At 45.3% G+C, this 9630-nt stretch overlaps 1 protein-coding gene across 1 annotated transcript; it reads left to right on the top strand.

The window, feature by feature from the left end:
- Nucleotides 1–1581: 1581 nt before the first annotated feature.
- Nucleotides 1582–8433, top strand: LOC306934363 (uncharacterized protein; the record flags this gene model as incomplete). Its single annotated transcript, XM_079516932.1, has 17 exons — nt 1582–1653; nt 1772–1868; nt 4129–4251; nt 4332–4400; nt 4487–4570; nt 4655–4687; nt 4845–5063; nt 5210–5381; nt 5454–5680; nt 5812–5883; nt 6032–6195; nt 6677–6925; nt 7010–7295; nt 7415–7624; nt 7739–7786; nt 7940–8050; nt 8243–8433. The coding sequence occupies 17 exons, from the start codon at nt 1582–1584 to the stop codon at nt 8431–8433; spliced, it is 2427 nt and encodes an 808-aa protein (XP_079373058.1).
- Between the last annotated feature and the right edge of the window lie 1197 nt (nt 8434–9630).

Genomic DNA, 9630 nt, shown 5'->3' on the forward strand with positions numbered 1-9630 from the left:
AACAAGCCTTATAGACTTGGTAACCCTGACAGTGTATTGAAGGGTGAAATGCTAAACCTAATTTTGAGAACCATAAGTCCGTATGCAGGGAAACACATATGAGCGTGTTCGTCTAATCGCGAGCTATGCGTGGATATGCGGCACGCCCCTTTTCGACCTTTGTGGGCAGAGTTATCGTGCGTCAAAGTGTAATCCTCATTTTCTGAACCACATGACCGTGTGTGGAGAAACACACAGCAACGTGTTCGTCTCGTCAAGCACTACGCGTGAATGTGCGCCATGCCCCTGTGCGGCCTTTGTGGGCGGAGTTAAACACTCTTAATTAGGTGCGCTATAGACTTTCTTCTTATTCCAAAAAAGGACAACTTAGTCTGACTTACTTTTGCACGCCGAATCGAATGGTGTTGGTCCCGTGGCTGTACCTCGTCGGGAAGGTGGTTAATTAGTGTGCACAATTGTATACACGGGTTAGTGTGGGCAGGGGTATTTTGGGCGTTATTAACATGGAGATTGATTACTAATCGGAACACAGATATATCATAAATGGGGGGTCCTTTTTGCGCAGACTGGACGTTTTCTGAATCGTGAAGCCGAGCCCAATCCGTCAGTACCGGCCTCGAGCCGGTGCTGTGCACGGCTGCCGCGTGGTTGCGAAAGAGCAAGCTATACCCCTAACCAAGGCCTCTATTTTACGGCCTTCTGCTGTCCGAAAGGTCAGAACTCAGGGTGTGAGGGTCCAAGCCGTCCTTCGAAGGGCACGTCCCCTGGGGTTCAGCAAACAAGTGTATAAAGGTTGTTGAGCAGAGATTGATTATATCTTTAATGGTTATAAAAAAGAGATTGACCCAATCACCCATGAACGTATGCCGCTAACCCAGCTCCTATTTTTTGAGGGTTCAGGCCGGTTGTGCGGGTCTCAGGGCGTAGGGCTAAGAACACAGCAGAGACCACAGCCCTGGGTACGTTTGGTCCGAAAAACAGACCTCAGACACAATCCAGGTGGTCTTTAGAGCCCCCCAATTTTCATGAAGACACCACCCATTTTAGTGTCAAAACCCTAACCCTCACCTTTGACCTGCCATAAGTCATGTCATGGGGTCCCGCAGGTGTTCAATCACCATCCATTCTTTTCAGAATTCTCTGCCTAACGCGTAGACATCTGCATTATGATCCTAGCATGTACGGTACACGAGAGGTCAATCAAAATTCTTAAGATCCCCTAATTTAATAAGGATTCATATCAACCTCCCTTTTCTTTTCACCCAATTAAATATTACCACCCTACGCCTAAGGTATTCCATGCGTTGACATGCATATAATTGATCCAGCTGGAGTTAATCAAGTCGGACCAGGTGTTGGTTATTGAAGCTAATGGCACACTATATATGTTTTGAGTCAGAGTGACTGTCAGACAGCATCAGACTTGCATGGAAGAAGGACTGACAAAGGACTAACAAGCAACCAAGAGGTTGGTATTTTTGTTAAATATTGTTCTACAAATTCTACATCAACTATCTTCTTTCGAAAAGACTATCAACATTGCATGGTTTGCAATCTGAAATCTTTATAATATTATACAGAATGGAACAACCAAGCCAGGAGGGAGACCCCCCGACACCGCCTGACACCACCACCAACCCTTCTCCTGAAGATGTAAGTACATCCTAAAAAGATGTGTGGCTGCAAACCTTTTTAGAGCGACCTAATCATTCAAATTCATTGTACCTTTCAACACAGGGATATACATTAATCCAATTATGTTTGTCTACAGACACATGATGACCAGGTCCTGGAGGAGCCACAATATTTGGTTCCAACAAATTCAGAGGAGGATTCGGAGGAAGAGGAATTTGTTATCGAGGTCAGAGGCAGGAGGAGGTACGAGATACTCCTCATTTACGCCCAATTTCTGGAGGCCAGACAGCGCATTCTGAGGAGACGCCTTCGACCTCCAGCCCGAGGATCTGGGGCCTCCGGAGGATCTGGGGCATCCTAAAAATGATTTGTTATTGTTTGTTTTGTTATTCCTTTTGTTTTTTCTTGCTTTTGATTTTTCCTAAATAAATGTTGTTCCTCTTACACGTAAATCTGAGTCATCCATTTATGAATAGTCTCTCCAAAAAATGGTAATATCATGTAGTGATATCATGTAGTTGGTGATTAGTGATAATTAGTGACAGGGGTTGGAGATAATTAAAATGTAATTGATATTCCAGTGGGCAGGGTTTGAGTGGTTTTGGGGTGGGGGGCTAGCAAAGGGTTTAGGGGCAATTAATATGTAGAGGGAGGGTTCTTAATGGGTCTGGGGTATGTGGTCTTTATTGTGTAAATGTTGGGGCACAGAGGATAACTCTGTCTTGAATGGTTTTTCTATTCCATTCATTTAGATTTTATGGTTAGGCTAGGGTTGCCCAATTTCACATCATATCCATTATGAATGGATTTGATTGGTTAGATAATTTCATCCCAAATTGGTTGAAAAAAATATTAAATTTGATAGGAGTTTGGGTACCCAATTCCTTATCAAATCCATGCATTCTTTCCATGTCGACCACACTCATCCAAACACTTGCCTTTGCCCAACATCCTATCAATTCCATGTTTTATATAGCCCAATTACTGACAACAACCCTACCCATGTCAAATTAATGACTAATTGACAGAATTTGTTTCACCTGCTGGAAGGGTTTATAAGGGAGGGGAAGTGCCATGTGCTTCATTCATTGTCTGTATTGAGAGAGGGAGAGAGTGCTGCAAGCTGCTAGATAACTCACATTACAATCAACTGAATCCTGCATTCCAACAACGCATCAACATGCCTGTGAGTAAATATTCTATATTTTTGGGGCTTATGATTTGGTGGTTAGATTTTGCTAGATTTTGGGTTAGGTTTTGGTGAAGTATAATTGATTTTCATTTTCAACATGTGTGTACATTTTGGGGAGCAGAGAATAATTCTATCAAAATGGTTTTAAAAAGGGATGGATTTCTGGATGGAGAAATCAACAATGGAAAACCTTTCCATTAACTGTACTAATCCCAATTTTTAACTTTTTTTTTAGGCTACCGTGGACAAAGTCCAATGTCCAATATGCTCAAAGGTGGTCTTCCTTACCTCCCACCTGAAAAAAGGCCACAAGGTCACAAATAATGTGGAGAGGCTTCTCATCCAGGACTATGCATATGGAAGGTAAAGTTGACTCCTGCAGTGTTATTTTTTAATGAGAACATGATTATTGTGTAATGGTGCGCTTTCTACACTGGTTTGGCTTACCTTGTATACATTTGTTTTGTAACTGTAGAGTCAAAAAAATGGACTATCCCACCTGTGACATTTGTGGCAAGAAGAACAATGCACGCATTGATAAGCATCTTGCTGACGTCCACCTGATAGAAGTAAGTTAATTATGTGTGCTTGCTACTTAACCACTTAAACCTTAGCATTGGTATTGCGAAGAAAGCTGAAAAAAGCCTGCTATGTTAGGGTATTTTGCACTGTTATTGGGCCAATACCCTAAAACTCTGCAACCCAGCTAAGTATTAACCTCTCTTACTTTTTCACCCAATTACCAGTCATCACCCTAACCGGTTCAAGTGGTTAACAACTAGAACCACCCAAACAAATAATTATAGTAAATTGTGTCCCAGATTGTTGAGACCTGATATTGGGTTAAAACAGATATGTGTCAGCTTGCATGTCTTATTCTCTAAAAAAAATCCCAATTAGGGGGCAACATGGCCTAACCCTTTGGAAAGACTTTCCCCCAGTTGGCTTCTGAGGGCCCCCGTGACATGGTGACCCCTAGAAGTCAAATCCTGTCAGGGAACACGCATTGGGTCAAAGTAGAATGCCAATGAATAGGAACCTCACTACCCCAACATCCTGTGATTGACCCGGTTGTACATTATTTTAACCTGTTGCTTTTCAACAGGGGGATGAAAAAAAGAGACTTGTAACAGCAGCGAAGCGCTCCTTGACCATCAGCAAATTGGCTGCCCTACGGGCCACGGGTGTCGGAATGGTCAGCCGGCTTGACCTGTTCGAAAGAGGCAGGTCCAATTACCATTGCAATTGTAAGTATACTTGTGTTGTTTTAAGGTCAACTACATTAATGTTTTTTTTAACAGCTACAGTGCCCAGTGCCCAGTGCCCAGTGCCCAGCACCCAGGCCCAGCGCCCAGGACCAGTGCCCAGGGCCCAGCGCCCAGTGCCCAGCCCTCCAGATAATCAGGCCAACCCCACCCAGCTGAGTAAGAACGATCACATTTCCAATTGTAAGAATACTTGTGTTGTTTAAGGGCAACTACATTAATAATGTTTATTTCAACAGCGACTGACGAAGTGGATGAGGTGTGCAGGGCCCTTGACCTGCTTGGGCCTACCTCCGACTCTATTGAGCGTAAGTGCAATTACTCATCCAATTGTGAGAATATACAATTGTGTTTTGTGTCCTTACATCTAGATTCATGATGTTTGTTTCAACAGCTCCAGGTGACGACATGTCCTCACCAGGTCCGGTGACACCTGTCACCTATGGGATGTCACCTCCGTCAACGTCAGGCGTTAAATGTGAGGGCAATAATTGTTCCAAATTGTAAGGATACTTGTGTTTGACAGCAAGGATATCCATATTAATGATGTTTGTTTTAACAGATCTGCCTACCAACCGCCCTTCAGGTCAAAAAGGTGAGAAAAATACTCTTCAAGTTAGGGTCTTTTGCATTTATGGGGTCATTTAACATAGGGATTGATATGAAGTTGTGCCTGACCAAATCAATATTGAATAATAAGGATGTTTGACAGCTTATCTATATTAATTATGTTTCTTCAAATTCAACCCCAGTCTGCTCGCAGTCGGCCTGCGTGGACCTGCGGGCAGAGTTTGAGAGGATTTTGGGTGAGAACCTGGAGCTGAGGAGGAGGCTGATGGAGCTCGAAACATTTAAAAAGGTCCACCTCACCCCGGTCAAGGGCACCGGCAGAAAGGCCACCCCGGTCAAGGGCACCGGCAGAAAGGCCACCGAGAAGACAAAGCTCTCGGAGGGGGAGCAGGGCCTCTTTTGTAAGTATTCTTTTCATTTTTACATTTTCTTAAATGGAATTTGTTAGTGACTTTGAGGATTTACGACATGTTGACGTGTGTCCTTTTGAAATGGGAAAAAAACATTTAAATCCTGTATTCACTCACAAATGTGTTTCTGTCAACAGCCATCATCATTGATGATTGGGTGGAACATCTTGTCTCTTTGAGACAAGACGACCCAAAATACCTGGACAACCAGCAGCAAAGAGGCAGACGTGCAGCTAAGGTCTGCAAGAGCCTGGGCTGTGTGGGGAAAGCCCACCTCCGTCCCCTCCTGGACCTGGACAAGACCAGAGAGTAGGTAGAGTCCACAGAGTTTCCACCAAAGACTAACTCCTTAGTTTTTAACTCATATATTGTCTTTCACAGCTTCTTTAGAGCACTGTCCAAAACGGCCAAACCCGGCACGTTAAAGACCTATGTTCTCGACTTTGGGGGCTTCCTGAGACACGTCAAAGGTGTACCCAGGTTCAGGAAGCAGTCCACCCTCACCCAGGTAGAGCTTGATAGTGTCCAGTACAGCATGTCGGCGATGCAGAAGAGCCTCACCGTCCCCTTGCTCGCCCAGAAATATGCAGTCCTCGTTAAGAAATCGAGTGAGTGTATTTACAGACCGTAATGTCATAGTTTTTTGGTTTGTCCAAGACACTGTATTCTCTATCAAACACAATGCCACAGCACACAGTAAGACCTTTATCTTAAACTAATTGTATGCATTTCTATACAGACGAGGAGCTGGACATAAATATGGAGATGAGGTTCCTGAAGGTCGCCGAGGATCGGCTGCCGGGGCTGCTCGGTAAGTAAACTTGTAAAGAAATATTCCTTTGAAGAAAGAAATAATGATACTTACCAGTGGACCTGCAACAAAAGGAATATTCAACACAAGTTGATATGTGTACCGGTTGTTAAACAAATGCCAAGTTTAAACTATCTTTTCTTTTTAGAACAACTCCAGGCCTGCTTCACACTCAATGCTGTGCAGGAGATACATGGGTTCCTGGCCGGATTCCTTGCGATCACGCACGGCCATCGGGCCGGTGTGTTCAAGAACCTGACAGTGTCTGAAGTGAACGATGCCAAACCCTCCAAGAGCGGATTTGTGATTTATGTGAGTCAAGACTTCTAACGATTCCATTATCAATGTGTATTTTTGTGGTACCATTATATTGGTAGAATTATTGGGGTCCCTGTTCCACATTTCATTAAACTAAAGAGGTTTATGTGATCAGGGTTAGTATGGTGACACTTTTTTGGGTGGAAACCTGAATGGACTTGATGGAAATTGTTTGCCCAACTTCTTATCATATACATTTATATTTACAACCAAAAAGTAATACATTCTATTTTCACCAACTTCCAGTGGTCTTATCATGTCTAAATGTCTTTGTGTGGTACCGTTATGTTGGTAGAATTATTGGGGTCCCTATAAACACCACTTTTCAGTGAACGTGCTCCATAAGAGGTTTCTGTGATCAGGGTTAGTATGGCGACACTTTTTTGGGTGGAAAACTTAATTGATTTGATAGGAAATGGTTTTCCCAACTTATTTTTCAACCCTAACATCAAACAATGATATCCACCTGTGGTAGGTTCGAAATCACAAATCATTCAACAGCCACGGTCCTGCCCCCCTGGCCTTGAAGAGGGAAGAGCTGCAGTGGCTGCTCGAACTCATAAACACCACCAAGTGTCAGGGGACCAGCACTGAACTTGTGTTTTGCACCAGCGGGGGGAAGGAGGTGCGAAACCTCGGAAAAAGAATTGAGAAGGTGTGGGGAAGACTTGGGCTTGAAGGGAAGCCAACCTTCAACCTCATCAGGTCCTCAGCATCCAGCAAGGTAAATCTTTCAGACCAAGCACGTTTAACAGACAACTATTAAAGTTAAGTAGTATGATTTAGATCCTTTCTCTTCCATTCAAAGGCACGGAAAAGCCTTGATGTGACCAGCCGGGCAAAGGTCAGCAAGGCGATGAAGCATTCGGAGGAGACAGCCAGCCGCTTCTATATGAGCATCGCCGATGAGGAGGAGGTCATGACGGCCCGCGTCCTCCTCATGGAGGGGTACAAGCAGTGCAAGGCGGCGAAGGACAGCAGAGAGGCACGGGAGAAGGAACGGGAGGAGGCAGACGAGGACAAAAGGGAGGAGGCAATCAACGTCTCGGACACAAGCAACAGTGACTGTGATGTCCTGTATGATGATCGCTCCGGTGAGTGCCAATGCTGTACACGTATGCAAGATTCTCTTGAACCAAGATATTCAGCAATTACGTTGACCAGTTGACAACACACTATCAGACTAATTATGTTTTGTTCGATATTATTACAGAGTCCTCGACTTCATCTGAGGAGGAACAGGAGGAAAGAGGAGGAAAGAAGGAGGAAAGAAGGCTAGCACGAAAGCGGCAACGCTCTCCATCCTCCTCCCCTGTAGTGGTTCTTGTTGATAAAATAAAGTTCACCCCAAGAACAGAGAAGGCACTCAGCAGGATTAAGCCGCAAGACTTGAATCCTAGGATTCGACTGTTCAAAGGCTTAGGTAAGACATTTACAATTACTCTTCAAATTGTAAGAATACTTGTGTGTGACTGGATCAATAGGACTGGAATTGGTCCTGACCACCTATATGTTCTATTTGTTCCAACACCTCCAGAAGGACTAATGCAAAGAAAGGATGCTAACGCAGCTGCAGAGCACAAAAGTGAGAAAAAATACATGTAGAGGGTCCTTGGCCCTTATTGGGATATTTAACATAGGACTTGATATGACATTGGTCCTGACAACCTTCACACATGCAAAACAAAGGACATCGAATAATAATGGTGTCTAACATCCATAATGTTTGTTTCAACAGGAGAGGAGAGGTCAACAGGTGGCCCCCGTCGTGGACGAGTTCCTCACCGGCGTATCCTTCCGCCAATGTTTTCCCTGGGACTCCGTCCCTCCAGCCCAGCAGAGCCACAAGGTGAGAACAATTACTCAAGAGGAATTGGTGTGTGTGTGTGTGTGTGTGTGTGTGTGTGTGTGTGTGTGTGTGTGTGTGTGTGTGTGTGTGTGTGTGTGTGTGTGTGTGTGTGTGTGTGTGTGTGTGTGTGTGTGTGTGTGTGTGTGTGTGTGTGTGTCAGTAAAACTAAATAAATCATCTTTATTTCAACAGATAAAGCTCCCCGAGTAGTGGAAGGATCCACTGGAGGACTTCCACAACCTCCTTTCCCTGCCTCCCCCCCTCCTCCCACTACCTCCCTCATCCTCTTCCGAGACTCTGAGGCTGAGGAAGCCTCCCCCCTCCTCCCACTACCCCCCCCATCCGCTTCCAAGACTGAGGCTACCCCACCCCATCCAATTTGAAGACTCTGAGAACGAGGAAGCCTTCTAGCCCTGGCTAGATGTGAGCCGAACAGCACGGCTGTTTCTTTTTGTTTGTTTTAATTTTTTTCTCATTTAAGTCACCTGAGGCAGGTCGTTTTATTTTGTTTTTATCCCCAACCCCATTGTTTTATTTGTGTTGTGTGCCTTTGATAAGGCTATTGTGTTTCAGGCACAGTTGCCTCGTGTGTGTGTGTGTGTGTGTGTGTGTGTGTGTGTGTGTGTGTGTGTGTGTGTGTGTGTGTGTGTGTGTGTGTGTGTGTGTGTGTGTGTGTGTGTGCGTGAAAAAATAATAAATGTTTGAACTTTGAGCTATGGTTGTTTCTTTCAAGACTTTGGTTGGCCAGGGATACGTGTGAGGCTTTGGTTAAGATTTAGAGATAATTCATGTAATTGATATGCTATTGGGCTGGGTTGATGGGTTCTGGGGCTAACATAGGGTTTAGGGACAATTTTGGGTGAAAAATGAATGGACTTGATAAGATATTGGGGTGCCCAATTCCGTATCAATTCCATTCATTCCTCACCCAATATCTGAAACTGGCTTAGGGATTGGGGGGGCACTTTGGGGGGACACTGTGGGGCACTGTCTGGGGAGGCACTTGGGGGACACTTGGGGGGGCACTGTCTTGGGAGGCATTGGGGGGGGGCACTGGGGGGACACTGGGGGCACTGTCTGGGGATGGACTGGGGGGGCACTTGGGGGAACTGTCTGGGGAGGCACTTGGGGGACACTGGGGGGGCACTGTCTGGGGGGGCACTTGGGGAGGCACTGGGGGGGGGGGGCACTGAGGGGGCACTGTCTGGGGAGGCACTGGGGGGACAGTGGGGACTTTTTGGTTGAAAAAAATATTGATTTGATATATTTGGTATACCCAATTCCATATCAATTCCAATGTATGCTTACCCAATATCTGAAACCGGAAGTGAGTCCTTTTTTGGGTGGAAAAAGGAATTGATTTGATAAGATATTGTTTACCCAATTCCATATCCATTCCATTCAATTAGGGTTACCCAATTCCATTCTGAAATGCAGGTGGGCGGGGCTTAGGGCTAACTCTAACCATAACCTGGGGCTTAGGCACTTGGGGGGGGGGGGGGGACACACTGTCTGGGAAGGCACTGGGGGACCCTGGGGGGGGCACTTGGGGGGGGGCACTGTCTGGGGAGGCATTGGGG

The sequence above is a fragment of the Electrona antarctica genome, assembly GCF_951216825.1.
Source record: "Electrona antarctica genome assembly, chromosome: 2".
Classification (NCBI taxonomy): domain Eukaryota; kingdom Metazoa; phylum Chordata; class Actinopteri; order Myctophiformes; family Myctophidae; genus Electrona; species Electrona antarctica.